At 33.2% G+C, this 19,849-nt stretch overlaps 1 protein-coding gene across 1 annotated transcript; it reads right to left on the bottom strand.

Moving 5' to 3' along the window:
• Positions 1-913: 913 nt before the first annotated feature.
• LOC122602035 (protein PIR) lies at positions 914-15,327 on the bottom strand. Its single transcript, XM_043774771.1, has 30 exons — positions 15,142-15,327; positions 14,971-15,045; positions 14,127-14,199; positions 12,964-13,028; positions 12,541-12,618; positions 12,326-12,445; positions 12,071-12,234; positions 11,811-11,880; positions 11,663-11,727; positions 11,282-11,477; positions 10,303-10,454; positions 10,061-10,154; positions 9,705-9,917; positions 9,340-9,551; positions 9,075-9,222; positions 8,479-8,647; positions 8,168-8,244; positions 7,761-7,931; positions 7,597-7,673; positions 7,399-7,501; positions 6,804-6,923; positions 6,554-6,697; positions 5,194-5,343; positions 4,964-5,107; positions 4,704-4,791; positions 4,345-4,472; positions 3,967-4,171; positions 2,967-3,139; positions 2,237-2,443; positions 914-1,409 (listed from the first exon to the last, which is right to left on the bottom strand). The coding sequence occupies exons 2-30, from the start codon at positions 15,022-15,024 to the stop codon at positions 1,215-1,217; spliced, it is 3,855 nt and encodes a 1,284-aa protein (XP_043630706.1). The 5' UTR covers positions 15,025-15,045; positions 15,142-15,327; the 3' UTR covers positions 914-1,214.
• Positions 15,328-19,849: the final 4,522 nt, after the last annotated feature.

Here is a 19,849-nt window from a genome sequence, read left to right as displayed (position 1 = left end):
TTTGGTACCGGGCGTGTTTTATTTCGTATAATCAAAGTTGAAATCGCAAATTTAAGTTTTTTGGCAAATTGCCATATTTTCCAGCTACGGTTTCTGGAGTTTATTTTGGTCAGGGTTTGTGCGCGGTGAATTTCGTTTTTCCCGACGCGTTATGAATTTTCTGACGAACTGTTCAACATTCCGGCCACCATTGTCTCTTACATTTAGCGAGCTAAATTACAAAACTTTCATTTATAGAGCTCGTAAATTTTTATAAATTTTTACAAAACAAGCACTTGTATATCTTAATGACAACGTGACAAACTTTTTGACCATCACTATTAACACAAATACTCCTTACACTTTTATAAATATATAAATAAACACCATTTTCAATTTTAACAACACTTAACGGTTTCATTTAACAACCACCGTTAATTTGTACCAAATTTGCAAAAAGGTTTCTGAAATAGGGACAAAAAATGCAATGGAACCTAAAAAGATCCTGAACCCGCCAAAACATACAAACCACAAGGACCAAAAATGCAATTAACTCTAAAACATATTACACAAAAAATAATAATTTCCCTTATTAATAATTGTCAGCACAAGATTTTATTTCCGATTAGCAAACTCCATTTTAATAAGCCTAAATGAAATTATTTAATGGAGCCCTGAAGACAACTACTTTTTGAATATGTTGCATTGTCATTTGGATCTTCATAGTAAAGTTTTTTTTAACGAGTTACTTGAAGTAAAATAAGGAAACCTGAAAATTACTTGCCATGAGGATGACTTTCATTTTATTTGACATATTCAGCCCATCTCAAAGGCTCCTAGCTAAGTTATTTTGGTTAGGTATCTCAAAGTCATTAAAGATAGATCATAACGCACACTAACCATGCCATAAATCGATGGATCGCAATTGCAAACATCAGTCCGAAAACAACCATTCTCAATACACAATACAAATGTTCACATTTGAGCAAACTCAAAGTCTTTAGTTTTGGGTCACTTAAGTCACTAGAAGAATTTTATGTTCAAACAATAACACAACTGAAAGCACATTAGTGGTACTCATTTCAGATCAGCATCCTCCTCCCCAATTACTAACTACAGCGCAAAATATCAACCACATATACATAGATGCAATCCTATATACAAATCCAAGAGCCTGTGAAGTTATCCGGGACCATTTCAATTTATGCAAGTAGCACTGCCACTACACAGTAACTTTAAGAACATTTCTGTGGCAGTGTTTCAAAGGCAGATACTGTGTTTTCAAATTTGATGCGGTGTAGAGGCGCTCCACTTTGCTTGATGGCACATGCTTGCTTGTCTTCTAGAGGGCACCGAGCCTTCAACATTGAAAACACGTGATTGTTCAAACGTCTTGCTTTCTTCATAGCTTCTAAGAGCACTTCCCATCCCTGAAGAGTCATAAATTTAGTCCAGATGCCAAAAACAGACAATAAAGAATAACCACATTGTGTTTATATTTATCTATTATTTCAAAGTTAACTGCACATAAAAATGGGCATATTATGTTTACTGTTGAGTAATCTGAAGACTAAAACGGTTTAGGTGCCCCGGGGTAACACTGTTTTGGGTTGAAATGAGTTTTTTTATAGCATTGTTCAAAATGGGCTAGTTGTCAGGGTAGACCAAACCCTTCCGGGTAATCCATCATCCCTTTTTGAATATATAGCATACAAAGAAAGGTATTCAAAGGAACAAGGAGCCTAAATATGGAAAAAAGGGAATCACTATAGGTTTACAGGCGAATGGAAATCTGATGTGGTACAGACCAGATTTACACAACAATAGAAGAATAATAGCCGGCAAAAGTCGGCTGTTATATTAGAAAGATGGATAGATAAATACTGAGTTGGAGCCTCAGCAAGCTCCACAACTGCTTTTAGTCCAGCAGCTCCTAGTTCATAGAACCTAAGTTGACTCCCCTAAACAATTGGCTCCTAGGCCTTATTTAAAGACATCAGACATAACCTAACTTGGTGAACAAGTATTTACCAAAAATAAGAAACTACTATTAAAAAGACACTTAACACCCTTATACTTTTATTAGATATTATTCCAGCAGATTCATATCAAAATCAATTCCTAAACCCAACCCCAAGGTGGTTTTTGAGTATGCCCATCTTTGATGCCCAATATAATGAATCAAACAATCTCAACGAGTTTGAAACTCATTCTTCCATTCCCATTGCAACAGAACAAACACACAAGATAATCGAACCTGAGCAGAGTGAGGACTCTTATTTGACGACCCAGTAGCTGCACTATCAACTTCTGCAATATTCAGGACTTGATAGGAAAAGTCAAAGAGCTCAAAATGTAATTGCTGACCAAGCAAGTATATTATGGTGCAACCACCCCATGCAACTGAATCTCCCAACATTTCGTGGTTGTTTGGGGGTACCTGCATACAATCTTCCAGGTATTCCTGCAAATAAAACATATAGAAGCATAAGCCCCAAGATTGCAGGATAATGGAGAAACGTTATATTATAAAACCTACTTCAACAAGGTATGGTAACCAAACTAAGCCACAGGATCATTGTATATTATAAGCTAGTAGAGGAGTACCAATTTTGACTCTCAAAGACAAAGTTATGAATGGCTTGATAGGATTAAATGTCATCTCTAACGAGTAAAAAAATGGGTATGAAACAATAGCTAAAAAGAAACATCCTAAAGGGTCGACAGGTCACAAATCACCCTAAGTTCACATTTAGAAATACAAAGCTCCTAAATCTCATTATATTCGAGCATTTAGTTTGTTACAACTGTTGTAATCATATTTTACACAGTAAAACTTTGTCAGATTCTAAAAAGAATGTAGCCGGTCATGCCAACCCGACCTATTCACCAGTACTAAAGTTACCCATTACCCAATCCACCTGACCCCCAGGCCGCATCTATTAGCATAGAGACAAAACGGATGTAGTAAAACAGGTTTTGCTTACTATTTGGAGACCACTAAATATACGATAGAAATCTTTTGATGTCGTAATGTCTATGAATCCAGTCTTTGGTGCCGCACTCCATTTGGTGCAATATTTGTCGAGTGCAGCACTCGTGAAAGCAAGGGCATACTCCAGCACACTTCCAGTATTCAAGTTAGCCTTGTACAACAAATCTGCAACAACCGACGTGGTTTACCCATTACAATGTCAAAAATTCAAAAATTAATGAATCCGAATGCAACTTATAGTCTTATACACAAACCAACAAAAGAGTATCATTCTGTTGGTATTAGAATGGCAAAAAGTTCAGAGCAATGTATGACAATTGAGTGAATTGACAATAAGTCAAGAAAGGAACATAGTGGAAAAATCAACCAATTCAAAATAATAACAAAACAAATTGAAAAAATCCATTACAAAGGTAATTTTAACTCATTTATCTATGAATGAGGGGACTTGGGTTTGCTTCATCTTAAAGGGGTCAATTAGTTAAAAAAAAAGAACGCGTCAAAAATTTAGATTGTTATTGTAATTAAAAAATTGTACTTGTAATTTGAGTAGTAACTAGAGCTTTATACATCTACAAATTGCACATAAAAGATGAAAAGATAGGTCTTTGCAGGTCAACCCAACCGACCCGACATGTTTAAACCCATAGTATAAATTACCTCATTCAACCATAATCCATTTTGCAATTTTCTAACTCTTATAAGAATGTTAATAAGTTATGTGCAATTCACTATGCCATGTGGCCAACTAGATGGCAATTTGGATTCATTGTATATAATTAGGCCAATTCATGTTATATTTTGTCTCTAACAATCAAATGGGTAAAAAATTTCACAAAGTTTACTTCCATAAAACGTCTCAAGTCATTTTATAGAAATTTAAATTTAAAGTGTAGATGTAATAATATATTGATTGTAATCCTATCTGCTTAAAAGGTATTCCAACCCATACCAATTTTGACCCAACTCATTTTAAGCTATTTTACACATACCAGCAGCTTCGGCCTGTTTTGACATTGTGTAGAAGGGTGAGGGGTTTAAAGGGTTGCTGGAAACAGCAGCAGCAGTAGCTGACTTGAAAAGAGTGACAACAGGGGCATTTCCATCTTCTTGCGATTGTAGTATTTGGCCATCTGCCCCGGGTATCAGACCTAACCATGAGGCAACTTGCATGAACTGTGTTGTGTCAACTTCTCTCTGTTCAACATCAGCATAAGAAGCAGCTAAAATTATGCCATGCTTAATATAAAATGAAAAAAAAAACAGTGCTGTTTTAGAGTTTTCGTTGCTAGTAACATGAATTATTAATCTATATCTGGTAGCAAATATTACCAACAAACGAATATACCATCAGCAAACTGAGAACTCACCAAAACGATATCAAGCAGTCCCATCCAATATAATGCACTTCCAACCTCCTTAATTCCATGTAGAATCTCTGTTTTAAGTTCTGTTTTCGATTGCCACTTAAGAAGTTCTTTGACAATCCTCATACATCCTACACACAGAAAATTTCAGTTGGTACCACAACCTAGCTTCGGTAATCAGGACTTAATTATACTAAATAAATTTAAAAAGTGGAAAAAAAAAATGTCCGTCAGCTATTCATCCTACGCAAAAAACTACCCATTTTGACCTGTTTTCCGCCACCTAAATCATGAAAATTGCCCAATATGCAGCCTAGCCTGCCATTAAAAAAAAAATGCAACCTCCTGTTTCAATCACATACCTGTTACGCCACCATCAAAAGGGAGCAAACCAATGGATTTAGGTAATGCTTCTTGCAATCCTGTTATCATTGGTTCTAGTGTTGTTATCTGAATAAATTGCAGCAAACTATCAGGTCATGACCATGAAACACACAAGTGTAAATCAAAACAACAAAAGAAGTTCCTTTTTTTCTTTTATTTTTTTGTTTTTAGCCCCAAATTATAATCTTTTATACCCTGATAAAAGGAAGAACATGAACCATTACTATTACGTGCATACCTTAGTTGATATATGATCCAATAGTGCTCTGATAAGCCAAGGCAATGATCTAGAAACCAGAAGACGTACAATGGAGAACATATGAGGTAATCCAAAAAACCCACTATGCAATCGCGCAAAGCTTTGGTGAGCAGAGTTCAACTCCTAAAATCCCACAACATTACAAGATCAATACAAGTAAATTGAATAATAAATCAATATAGTGTTGATTATATGCAATAATTTCTTACTTGAGTTCCACAATAGAAGTTTGGTTTGGCATATGGTAGTGATGGTTTCTGGACAGGAGCAGATGGTACTTTTGATGATCGAACAAAGCGTTGAGTTGTATTACATAGAATGAAGTTAGGCAAAAAATCATTTTGCATCTCGGTCCATATCTAGGATAGAGAAAAGCATTATGTTATGCAAGAAGGTGATAAAGAAACAACCCTTCATAAGGTAATGAGCTCTACGAAAGGATTACAAGAACTTATTAACAATTGCATGTTCAACAAGAACAAAGATAAGAAAAATATACAACAGCAAGAGGCATTTTAATCACTCCAATTATAATCCTGCTCATATGTGTCTCTTCTGTATACATTCATATCATTCATTTGTTGTGAAACACAGAAACTAGACTATAATCAGATTCAAGCATGCAATTATTTAGCTATATTTACTTGATACAAAAGTAAATGAAACAATAAATGTAGCACTTTAATTCACAATAAAGCATACTACTGTTTGATAGTGATACGAGCAACCACCAAAACTTTTTAAAACTTACTTTTACCCACATCCCCAACCTTTTTGGAAGGTGGGTCACTGAAAATATTTTTAAAAAAATGAAAAAGTCACTTAAAATAACAACTTGGTTGGTGGCTTGACTTAAAGCAAAGGAGTCACCCAACTTTTGCCACTTGTCATTATGCGATTAGTTAAGATTTATTTATAAACCTCATTGGTTTGTCTTTTAGTTGAGTTGTGAATGTGGGTAAAAGGTTGAGTTAGGTTGGGTTGTTTTGGTGGAAGAGAGAAATTAATTTTTTATTAAAGGTTGGGTTGATGTAGGTTGGGAGTGTGGATGGTATGATACAAACTCGGATGCATAATTAAGTCATTACATAATGCATCGGAGGGAACACAGAACAAAACCAGCAATGTTTGTATAATTTGTCACATTAATGTAAGGCATACTATCGACTTAGAGGGTACCATAATAAGAGTTTTAGATATATAAGTACATTACTTAATGCATCTATAAAGCATTGTGTTGCTTTTGAAATTATAAAATTAAGGTTAGATCAGTAGTGTAAGTATCAATGAACCAAAAGATCTGACTGCACAAAAGATGCATCAAATAGCTGGCAAATTAAGTGTATTATAAAAATATGTCAACGCATAAAAAGAATAATATATACTTAAAAAAGCACAACAGTGACACATAAGAAGCGACTGTATTCCAATGGGACACACTGATTTAATACTTTCTTTAATACAACATCCTAAACGAAAACGAAGCATTGCCAATTAATTGTAAATTCCCAGAAAAACCAGAATAACTAAATAAAGGAATGGAAATGGAGAAGAAAAAAATGCTTATACCTGAGAAGCAAGTCGGCTTGAGTAAGAGACAAGAGAGACATTTTCCATCATCTCACTTAGCATGATACTGAAAGAATCTATAGTGAGATCTCTTGACAAGAATTCATGAGTCATTTGTAAGATTTCCAGTAGCTTTTCCAATTCCTGCATTAAAATGTTTTGAATATACATCAATTGCATAGATTTGGAAGAAGACATGGCTAAGTAGAAATAATCAAGTGCAAGAAAGCTTAGAGTATATATTACTTACTACAATAGCACACAAGTCCTGGGATTCAAAACGATCGAACAAAAATTCAAGGTTGTCTCTAAATAACTTGTTCATCCTCTCAGCAATCAAACTCCTCAAATTGATCGTTCGTCCAAGTAACTGTGGATTTTGATACGTGTTATGGTAAAATGAGCAGGTCAGGTTGATCCACAACACTTTGTATGTAGATATGGTTTATGAAACTAGAGTATTTCCGCCAAAATCCAATAATGATAGAAACAGATTTCATACACTGGGCAACTACCATCCTGTTTGACCCAAGTTACCTGTTTCTTTTTAAGATCTTCCTTTTTAACCATTTGACCCGTCAGAGATTAATAAGAAAAATAATCAACTCAGTCCTAAGTAAAAGCGACAAAATTGTGACTTCCATATTAAAGACAATATGTAGACATCTAACTTGTATTTGGCACCTGTGTTGTTCAGCAGCTGAACCTTTTCAATGAATAAAAGCGGCCTTACGACTTACACTTTAATGAAAAAGAGTAGAAATGGAAAATGAACATGATATATGGAATAAAGACTAAATTTTTATTTAAAAGACATTTAACATCACTTAGGCCCAAATGCTTACCTTCACTCTTTTCATATTGAGTAGGGCAGTGAATCTCATTGGGCGGACTGTAAACTTTTCTCCATTATCCAATGTAAAAAGGAAAGAGGGATCAAGCAGCTCACTGGAAAATATGGTAACTTCTTATTAACGGGATTTCATCAGTCAATTCCAATAGGACAAAAGATAAAGTAAACAAAAAAAAACAAAAAAGAATACCTGGCAGCCCAGCTTTTATAATGTGTGAATATAGCCTCACATAACCTTGAGACAAATATATCAAAGCAATTATCCACCTACAAAGAGTCGACCATACCACCATTTAGAAAGTATTTAGAAAATCAAATGACAATTCTGGTCAACAATCATTTGATGTAAATTACCTCAGCTTCAATTTCATCATAGAGAAAACGTTGCTTCAAAACAACGAGGGCATGCTGAGCAGAATCATTGTATATGTCAAATGGCATCAGAACACTTTCAAGAAGACCACCATTTTGTGACTCCAGCACATGATCCACCAACATCCAAGGAAGAGAGCAATCAATAGGAAACTGCAATAAGTAGAAAACAAAAAATCCAAAAAATACTCAGGTCAGGCCCTCAACTTGTACCCAAAACTACCGCTATTACCCACTACCAAGCCCATTTTGGAAAATGTAGTTTCTAGATTGTTTTGTCAAAGCTGCACCTCTAAAAATCTCTTAGAAAATTCATAATGTATGAAATAAGAAAACCATATAAACGGCTCTATAGTCATAATGATATACTACTGAATTTTCAGGCATACCTGAATAACACGAGAAGATTCTAAATAAAATTCTCTAAACCATAAGAAACCAAGATCCGTCAATGTTGCGACAGTAACTGAAATGTTAAAACGAAATAAGTTTAGCTATATCATGAATTATTGAAACATAGCATATTGAAAACTAAGTCTTGGGTAATCTTTTCAGTACAATTAAAAAGTGTGCCCATTTTCCAAAAAACAAATATAGAATTCAACCGCGAAGTGGATATCTTTTTTCCGTAGGAAACATCATATCATACTATTACAAAGTAGCATATAGTCAACAACAAGATTACGAGTTCGGGAAGAACCTGAATAGTCTAGTATGTGTAGGAAAAAACTAAGCTTGTAAAAAAATGTTTCCAGTTGTTTCAAATCATTCACAGGAATGTCAGAGCTACTATTCCCAAAGAGACCACCAGGCTTTCTCATGTTACCACCAGACACCACCTCATATATCAAGAACTGCAAGCAATGCACCTAAAAGAAAGGAAAAGAGTAGATTATAAGTGTGAAAGATGAATGGATCAAATGGGATGGATAACCAAACCAATGGTATGGGTAAGGCCAGGTTGGCTTGACCCAAAACATACATCAACTTTAATCTTAATATAAGGTTGCATATATGATTACAAACTGTGGCTACTTCAATAATAATCTAACTTCTGAATAAAACAAATTAGGAAGTTTTATACATTAAAATTATACTTTTGAGTTTTGACTACTTTTGTGCATTTTACATGTTTCCTTAAGCTAACTGCTTTCCATTTCACCATTTTAACCTGTTAGATCTACATTATAACAATATAACCTGAACAGACCCGTTCATAAATAGGGAATTAGAACTGCATGTCTGACTAAGAAGCAAATAAATGAAGTTGGTGAAAAGAAGATCCAATGTTATCACCTGTGCAGCAGTAGGTGCGACTGCCCTTGGGAAAAAGAAGTTTCCTTTGTTTTCTTCGCTCCCATGTTGTGATGTTTGCATATCAGATTCAGGCTTGCTAGTGTTAGCCATCCAATCTGCTGAAAGGGTCCGCATATCAGAGAGTATCCTGAAAGGCATCAAAGAACCATGTAGAGTATCACAAAAACATTAAAAAAAAAAACAGGATATAAGAAATAAGTTCCATAATTTATACAAAAAATGAAGATAAATAGTTGATTCTAACCTACAAAGGTCCTTTTTCTTTCGGAATGTGGTGCGCAGCATTGCTGCCAATGTGTTCTGCACAAAATCCTGAACCTCGGCATGCACAGTTTCCCACAAGGCATCCGCTACCAATGTATCACACCTCTGCATCATTGATCCAATGCTTTTGATGTAGCTAACAAGTTCAACTAAAGCCTTCCTTTCATCAGCACTATAATTAAAGCGCACCACCTACAACACAAAGTACAAAGTTTTGACTAGTGAAATTGTTAAGTTTAGGAGTCAAAATCTGAAACTTAGTTCCTTCAGAGTCTACAGTTTCCGTTCTAGTTTCTTCAAATTCTTCATAAACAAAAAAAGAAAAAGAAAAAACTAAATGGAAACCTTTTCATAATCAGAAACTGTAGTCATTTCAACTGACTCTGAAGGAGCAAAGTCCTTGCAGGGCCTTGAGAATTTCCATGCACATTGCTCCCAGATACGAGCACTCCATCGGCTTAAAAGCTGAAAACCTTCAACAACCATATCATACATACATCCTTTGACTTCCTTTGACCATTCAATATCTGCACTTTCTATTGATTTCAATAAAGCTAGCTGCCAAAAGGAGAAATATAATCAATGACAACTTCATGAAAAAGACCAGAAGATTTTAAAAATAAAGAAACTTGTATGATAATAGTGACCAAACATAAAAACTTAAAGAATATAGATACAAAAGGGAATTAAATAAATGGCACCTGGTTCATAGCAGAAGCAAAACGGATAGTAAAGTCATCATGCTCAGCACGAATAGCTCCAATGTGATTAATGACCAAATAATGCCGCTGATAAGTGGGTACTGTCAAGGCAATTGAGACAAAGATGATAGGCCAAATTTTAGGTGTTATGCGAGTAGAAAATGTAAGATTACAGTTTTTCCTAATTGTAGGTCTGACTATACATCTATAAGATGAAATAAAAAAGAAGTGATGAAGGATATTCTTGAACTTCACGAGGTGGAAGTTCATGAGGAGCCGGAAGGCTTAACAAGCGGGTTTGTGCAGAAAATTTCGGGAAGTACATAGACAGCTCCTTTAGAATTGCAGCTGGTGAAAGATGAAGATCCGGGAATGCAGGTATGACTGGATCGTTCTACAAGAAATAAATGTTATTTCTAATGTCGGCTTTCACAGATGTGGTGGCACTTGGATCAACAAACTAATCAATCAGATTGCAACTAAGTATACAAGAATAAGCATCAGCTACATACTGAAAAATATCAATGCCTAGTAGCTTTCAAAGGGACAAAATTATACTACACATCAAATGATGGAATTGACCCTGCATGTATAACTTATATTAACTCTACAAATTTGCTAGTATGATATTAACAATTTAACATATACTACAAAAAAAACAAAGAACATATTTTTGGAAATCAATAGTATGGCGGTATTCCTATCATTGCGCAGGTCAAGACTGCATATTTATTGTTATTCATTGTTCCTGTGAGTGAGCCATTAAATTAGGAATAAAAGAGGGGCATAACTGAACGGAGGCCAAAAAGTTTTTTATAGAGAGACTTGGCACTGCAAGTATGATTACAAAATTATATCATTCCAGCAATAATTGAATTTATTTTCATAAGACAACATCCGAGGTTTTATGCAATAAAAATACATTTAGGGTAAACTTCAACCCGTATGAACTGCTTCCTAATAAACTACTAGTTTATTTGTTTTGCCCATTCAGCTGGTAGCTGATGAGGGTGGGCTAACTTCTACCTACATGGTAGATACTGCCACATCTAAAAAGTAAGATTAGCAAGGGACATGTCGGTGCCCTCTGGCATTATTTGTGGATATGCTCTTTGTATGTATGTGCACACTCTGCAATCTGCATATATACATGTGTGTGTGTGTGCATGTATGCCTGCATTACATATACTAGAGTTTCAAAGAAAAATGAATCTAGGATACCTTAAAAATAGTAATGAGTCTGTTCATCTTCACCCTCTTGTAAAGGGACTCGCTGTCTTTTTCTGAGGATGTTGCCAAAACAACAAGAACAGGCAGAATACGGAGAAGGACATGTCTCTCAGGGAAAAGAAGTGCAAAATCCAATTCTAGGCACTCAGCGGCATACACAATAAGAACTTGAAGAATGTCTTCCACACTATAATAGGTGAAGGAACTCAGAAAGAAATATATAGAAGTCATCTATAATTTGAAACCAACTACCTCTATAAATAATCATTATTTTTTTCAAAGGTAGCACTACATATACTAATTTTAAGAGGCTATAATTTACTATTTACTAAACCAAATTTAACATCTTATTGGTACAGGTTTGTAGGATACTTGTTTACACGAAACATCTCAACTTGTAAGTTCAACAAAATGGCCCATCTTGTGCTCAAAAAGATCTGCAAAACACAAGAATTACTTCATGAACTGACTGACATGATTTCCTTGTAGTTAAATGAAGATAAATAGAATCATGAAATACCTGAAGATCATCTAGCTCTTCTCTCATTGAGTCTGTGTCTTGCCATTGAATACTAACTTGAGTAAATGTCCTGATTAAAACAGTGCAATCCAACTTCCATGTTACATATACATAATAAAGTTTAGCCCATCATGACATAAAATTGAAGTTTAGCCCATCATGACATAAAAGAAAATTATCATGTCATGCACCCAAAGATTTAGTTATGACCCTGTAATAATGTAAATTTGGTAGTTCCACAGAATAAAGCCCAAGCATACCTCTTATACCAAGAGAAATCATTAGGTATACTGGCTTTTGCATTTTTCAAATGATCAAGTTGAACCAAAACATCAAGTAACTTCAACATGGACCAGAGATGAGTTACAGTGGGACCATTGATGCGTCTCTCAGGTCTAGAAAACCGCTGCATATCCGCTGCCAGCTAGATAATCGAAGAAAGAGGTTAGATGCAAACTTGAATCAAAGTTGAATATCGCAGAAAAAGTGGTAAATGATTAAAGTATCATACATACTTTAGATGCAGCTGATGCTTGCCATCTTTGTATCTCACGAAGCCGACTCATTTCCAAATCCAGCACTTGATAAGTTTCTAGATACAAATCAGCCTGACTTTGCTTCATAGAATCTGGAAGCTGGTAATTATTTCAACTTTAGCTTATATATACAAATTACCTAATGTAATTATATATATTCAAAAAAAGGACTATCCCAAAGCTTCCTATCAAACCTGAGGAAGTGCTTTGACACAACTTCTGTATGCATAAAGTACTGATACCATTTCCTTGCCTTCTTGTATTAGTGTATTCTACAAAATATTTATAGAGAACACTTTTAGAGGTATTGAGAAGAAAATACGTAAAAAGTTCTGAAGGGAGTTGAATAGATTAAGATCCTCTCAAGTTCCCCCAAGATCTCAACCCTTGGATTTTGATTTAAGGGTCAAGATTCAAATCTTGACCCTTGATTTTAATCCAAAGGTTGAGATCCCCCCAACTTGACTCTCAAGTTGGAGGAACTTGAGAGGATCCCTATCCGAATTGAATAGATTTGACTACAGAAAAATGGAAAATCTGCTGGCCACATTATAAGTTTTCATGAATATATGCTCACATCTAAAGAGACAAAATAATATGATAAAAGTGCAACGTACAAGTTGATTTAATGCTTTTGTGTCCTCCGATAAAGATAGTCGATATGCATGGACATCACTATACTCTGCAAAAAGGAATTATCAGTACCTGAATTGATTACAAAAAACAGGGAATACCATGATGCTTTTGTTGTTATCTCAGCAATTGAATGAAACACAGAGAAGAACCAAAGCTGAAATCTACTTATGGCATATAAATTCTCTCCGAAAGTTTGAGGATTACAAAGACATCCTAAATCTTTCAAAAAGTTGGAAATTGACTATTGAATTTCCAGAAAAATACAATCTAATGCTGATCTCGGTATCAACCCTCTGAAACTAATACTGCTCAACTGATTCCCCAGGATCCTAGAAGTTTCCTTAACTAAGCATAAAGAGAGTGTAAATAGTCTGATTTACAATTTACAAACCCACCAAAACAATGGAAACTGAATTACTGCAATATTTCTCATCACCAAGATATCCATAACAGCTCAAAATCAGCCGAACTGGAAACCCACACAATCCTTTTACTTAATGCTTGTGTTAGAATGGGCAGCTACAAGAAAGTGGCAAAGAACCAGCATATGGACTGGCACTTTAAACGGTAGACATATAAGGACTGGCATATTGATAGACACATAATGGCGACAGCCCACCTAAAGCTTACAATTGAAGTATAAATCTCATCTCAACTGTGATCCATCCTCTAAACTTTAATTACTATCGGTATAAATCCTTTGAATCATTGATCCAACTTGTTTGGAAACTTTTGTGGAATATGCAAAATCATCTCAAGACTGATTAACATAGTTTGACTTTGGTGGAGAATACTCCTGCTTCCAATGCTGATACATAGCGATCAGATTCAGGCGATATGATACACGTATTAAAGCTGATTACTCCCCTTAATAAAAATAAATAAATGAATGAATCATGGCAGGTCAAGCTCTCCTCTTCCGAAACAAGGCTAGTAGTTTCACGTCTCCATGACATACATAAACTGATAAACCACAAACCTATGCATTTACATTACAGAATGAAATAGACCCCCTACCTCAGGTAGAAGTACACTTATAGATATAGTTTTTTTTTTTTTTTCTAAAATAATCATGAATGTGGCATACAGTAATCTAGAATATTTAATAGTAGCAACTTATGAAAATATATTAGTAAGTACATACCAATTGGACTACTCGTGGCACCTCTTTCTGATGAAACCCACAATGCTGGGCCTTGCACCTCTGGTTGATCATCCTACAATAGTCGAGAAGTTTGAGAAATGGACATGTGTGCTGAATATCCAATATAGACAACAAACATATTGCATGCTACATGGCTCACAAAAAAAGCACATCCTAGTCTTAATTTTAAAATCTCATTCCAAATGCAAAATTATCACTAAACCATACACAGTAAAAGTATGTGTTATAACTTACAGTAAACAACAAACAAGTATCGTCATTTTTGCTGTAATAACTAATAAGCATGGCTCATTTGTTAGATAAAGGATATATTAGATCATCTTGTCTAGTTTCTAAGATGCCATATCAAACATATTGTTATCGATAGAAACCATTTGTTTACATTACTAACGATACTATTATATAAAGCACTAACTCCAAAATCATATTAATGTCAAGTAGCTCCAATATACTGCTCACATCAGCATATCTTCCCAACCAACAACACACAACCCGACGCTACTGGATACTGCTTAAAACCACTGGAATCCAATCAGCACTTGAAATTTATCAAAAACCATCGGAAACCTTATAAAAGCCTAAGAAACCGCCAAAAACTAGTCGATAAAGCTATGCATTGTGCGGTACCAAGCTAGTAATGATTATTACTCATAATACACATATAACCAAAGGCGTAAAAAACCTAACAGGGATGAATGTTGACTATCTAGGTCAAACCAGGCATATGAATCCATACATATTATTGATCAATAAGCAACAAGATCTATATCAATCGGAACTCAAAAAATTCAAAACGAAATAGTCGGAAAAAAAAATAACAAACTTCTAATGAAAAAGTAGAAAGAGCAGCAATTGCTTCTTCAACCGGAACAGCCATTGGAAATCTCTACCGACGAATCTGTTAAAAAACGATATATAGATACATTATATGTATGTATATGTTATATGTATATATGTAAGTGAATTGAGTATAAAATGAGAGTTAGATACGTACCTGATGGAGTGGAGAAGCAAATGAGAGTAGGATTTTGGTTAGAGATTTGTGAAAAAGAAGGTATTTGTAATTACATAGTGGAAACCCATTCAAAATATAAAATTTCGGTTGGTTAGTTGGTGATTTTGCTTCGACTTCACTACAAGCTTTCGTCAATTTCTGTCACAAATCTTTATAACTCGTATTTTTATACTTTATCTTATTCAGGGTTTATTACAATTAGAATGACAACCAGTATTTTAACCCGGGCGGGATCTACGTAAAACATATAAGAAAATAAAATAAAACTTTAGTGGCTGAAGTTGGAAAAGTTAAAGTTATGTGATAAAAAGTTAAAAATATAAAACTTTGTTGACAAAAATTAAAAATCCTGGTGAAAAATAAGAAAAGTGAAACTTTCGTGTCGAAAGTTGAAAAAAGAAAATCATAAAAACCAACGAAAAGAAAAGTTCCATGCCAAAAGATATAAAATCGAAAGTTATGTGGCAAAAACTCAAGATTATATGGTAAAAAGTAAAGAAAACAAAACTTTGGTGGCTGAACTTGAAAAACATAAAGCTATGTACTAAAAAGTTAAGAAAATGAAACTTTGTTGACAAAAGTTAGAAATCCAAAAGTTATGTGGTAAAAAGTAAAAAAGATGAAACTTTCGTGTCAAAATTTAGAAATAAAAAAGTATAAAAAGTAACAAAAACAAAACTTTCATGCAAAGAGTGGAAAAAATAAAAGTATAAAAATAAATAAAAGAAGTCTATCGTGAGAAAAGTAAAAGAAATAAAAGTGATGTGCAAAAAGTAAAAGGGTGAAAACTTTAGTAAATTTATGTGATAAAAAGTAAATAAAATGTTTCGTGACAAAAGTTAGAAAAAATAAACAAAATAGAACTTTCGTGTCAAAAGTTAAAAAAATTGAACTATGTGACAAAAAGTATGAATGTGAGTCTTTGTTGACAAAAATTGAAAAGTTATGTGGTGAAGAGTAAAGAAAATGAAATTTGCGTGTCGAAAGTTTAGAAGAGGAGAAGCAAAAAAAACACAAAAGTTTTGTGGTAGAAAGTTAAGATAATGAAACTTTGGTGGCAAAAGTTAGAAATATTAAAGTTTAAAATGTGAGCATCTTTTATAACTTTCGTTAAACACCTTAATGAAACATAAGCGACCGTTAGCTGATGAGGACCATTATTGGAAAATATTTGACGACATGGACTATTTAATGATAAGGACTATTATTTTAAACTACTTAACGACACTGCTTAAGAACTTTGAGGCTTCTTTAACAATAAGGACTATGAGTGTAAAGTATTTAACGATAGAGACTAATATTGTTAAAAAGTTGTGTAGCACGAAAATCAAGTGACGCCATTTATATATATATATATAATATAATTTGGAAAATAATCAATCTTTTTTAAAAAAAATAACCTAAACGTTCTTCTAATATCATAAACAATCCACTTATTATTTTTATTTATAATATTTTTATATTTGGCTAGAAAAATTAATCATTTTTACTTACAACTAGCTAATAAACCCGGATTCACCCCGGGCTTAATATTAGATTTTTATAATACGAGAGTAAGTGCCCGCGCGTTGCGGCGGTGAGATGGTGGAGGTGATAGGTCATAAAGTGTAATATGTCATAGAGTGTGATAGCCAAATGCCTTAACCGTACGGGTTCCGTCATCGGATTGAAAAATTCATCGAAAGTATATCGAATGACATCTCTAATGAAAGAGCATGAAATTTTAGAAACACCCATATAATTTTTATAATTTATCGATGTACGGGGGAGAAAGAAAAAAGATGATTGGTTGAAATTTGAGGAGAGAGAAAGAGTGTTTGGTAAATATAGAATAAATAAGGGGGCATTTTGGGGAAGTAAATATTGAAACTTAAAATTTACACAGAGACTTTTTGCTTTATAATATAGTATAGATTAAGTTATGTTGATGTTTAAGAATTATGGTATAGTTTCATAACCTCAAAATAGTATACCTTTTATTTCGAATAAATATAATTACCTTATTAACCCAAAATTGGCAAATAATCATTTCAAGAAAAAGGTAAATTAGATAATTACATTTTACTTTACATGAAACTTAAGTTAGAAAAGAAATAAATCATAAATTAATTCGAGTATGATTTAAACTTTAATAAGATGATGTCATAAATCAAGACAATAAAAAAAATAAATGAATAATGTAAAGAAGTCTAATAATAACAAGTAAGTATTATTTAGAAATTAATGATGTTATAATAATTTTATTTTGTTTATATAAGATATAAAATATTTTCGTTGGTCTGTCAACACTTTTTATCCTGACCCTTAAAGTCTGTTTAATAAATTGTTACAAGTCATTGCTAAGATGATTGTTATGTTAATCCTGTTTTGCAACTTTTTTCTATTAACGATGCTAGTAATTGTATTCTTAAATTTTTTTTTACCTAAGACTTTGATCATTATAACTACAAAACCTATTTGTGAAAAAAAAATTTTATTTAACTGTTTTATTCTTTATATAATATCTAGAGAAAATAAGTCTATATTAATTTGTCAACTACTTCCAGACTTTCTTCTTTACTACTTCTAATCAATATTGTATTAAAATTTAGTCTTCTTGTTTGAGCAACATGGTTGGATTAATGGTAAACAGATCCACATCTCATGCAAAGGTTGAAAACTCGAAGCCAAATGCCTTAGCCGTACGCCCTCAAATTTAAAAATTCGTCGAAAGTATATCGAATTACATCTTTAATAAAAGACCATGAAATTTTAAGAACACCCATACAATTTTTATATTTTATCAATATGCGTTTTTTGAGATAAAAGATTTTGAATGGATTAGAGGAATAAAATGATTTATAAAAAAGAGAGAAAAAAATGAGTGGTTGCGATTTGAGGAGAGAGAAAAAAAAATGAGTGGTTTAAATTTAAGGGTATATTAGGTAGAGATGTTTAAATTAGTGAATAAAGAAGAAAGGTAATTTAGGTACTTTAAATCATCTTTTCTTAAATCATCATTTAGGTAAAAAAAAAAAAACAAACTCGAAGTAGTCTCTCTACTTAGGTAGGGGTAAGGTCTGCTTACGTTTTTACCCACCCTCGTACACCGTTGAGGTATTGATGCTCAAAACTCACGGAAGGCAGCACTAAGCAGTTTCTTTTTATTTAGTCTTCATATTTGATAAAGTATTGTGGGATTTAAAATATCTAACTAGTGTTGATTATATAAATTGATGTTCCGGTTTTAATCTATATATTCTTCTAACTGTGTAGTCTGTGGTATACTATTGGAATTAGATCTTTTTCTAATCTCTATATATAATAAAAGAAGATTGTTTTTTATAGTTATTATTAGTTGACGTGGTAAATCCATATTTCACTTAAAAATTCTTTTTATTTAACTAGCATTGTACCCGCGCGATACGGCGGTAGTCGTGACGGCGACAGTGTGGTGGTGGATGCGAGTGTTAGTGGTGGATGCGACGTCGAGTGCCGTAGATAATTCATATAAAAGTAATTGATTTAAAAGGTTAATGGAGATGTTGTAGCCTTGTAGGTGAAAATATTACATAGGAGGACATTTTAGACATTTTCCCCATGTAACTTTCAACATGGGGGGTATTTTCTTTTATATAGAGTATAGATTATGATGTCATATATTTATACTATATTATAAAGCAGTATCTCCCTAGATTTTTAATATTGAACTTGAAATTTTCAATATTGATTTTAAGTAATTCCCCAAAATGCCCCTCCTATCTATTTTATATTTATCTAAAATAACTATAATACCCTTTCTCTCTCCTCAAATCTCAACCAATCATCTTTTTTCTTTCTCCTCCATAAATCATTTATTCCTCCAATTCACTCAAAATCTTTTATCTCAAAAACCGTACATCGATAAATTATAAAAATTGTATGGGTGTTCTTAAAATTTCATGCTCTTTGATTAAAGATGTCATTCGATATACTTTCGACAAATTTTTAAATCCGAGGGCGGAGCCCGTACGGCTAAGGCATTTGACTATCATACTTTATGACATATCAACTCCTATAACCTATCATACTTTATGACCTAGGTATCACCCCACCATCTCACCACCGCAACGCGCGGGTACTTGTTCTCGTATATATAAATAATATAGAAATAGCATAAAAATATCAATCATTTGTTTAAAGAATAAAAAATCTCTCTTATATAATATCACAAATAAAATGTTTTTTTTATTTAGTTGATTTATTAACTATATAATTATTGTTTTAGTTGAATTATTAGATTTATATCAAGTTATAATGTTTTAAAAACAAATATTACATAATTTCTTTTCATTTATTTTATAGTCTTACAATTTTAATTAATATGCCCCGACTAAACCCGGGTTGATTAACTAGTTAATCTATATAAGAAAATGAATCTAATGAAATAATGTTATGTAAACTACCAGTAGATGTTCTTGCTTCTTGTAGTGTACAACTTCTTCTTAAAAATGGTTTATTTATATCATTCTTTTTCGTGTTATCTAATCTCTATTATTAATAAAACAAGATTATTTTTTACAGATATTTTAAGAAAGTTTTTGATATGGCATGTCCATATTTTATCTTGAAAAAGTTTTTATTGAATTATGATGTTATATTATGAATAGTATAAAGATAGCCCCTTATATGTACGTTGAATAAAAATATTAATTATTTATTGAAAAGA

The sequence above is a fragment of the Erigeron canadensis genome, chromosome 1 (genome assembly GCF_010389155.1).
Source record: "Erigeron canadensis isolate Cc75 chromosome 1, C_canadensis_v1, whole genome shotgun sequence".
Taxonomy (NCBI): Eukaryota; Viridiplantae; Streptophyta; class Magnoliopsida; order Asterales; family Asteraceae; genus Erigeron; species Erigeron canadensis.
This window is presented reverse-complemented; position numbering and strand designations above follow the sequence as displayed.

Excerpts from the sequence above, each read along its gene's own strand:
- LOC122602035 (XM_043774771.1), bottom strand. The coding sequence starts at position 15,024 with ATGGCTGTTCCGGTTGAAGAAGCAATTGCTGCTCTTTCTACTTTTTCA. Across the intron at positions 11,478-11,662 it reads GAGATGTTTCGTGTAAACAA|TGTGGAAGACATTCTTCAAG; the intron begins GTATCCTACAAA and ends CACCTATTATAG. Across the intron at positions 9,552-9,704 it reads CAGTTTCTGATTATGAAAAG|GTGGTGCGCTTTAATTATAG; the intron begins GTTTCCATTTAG and ends TTTGTGTTGTAG.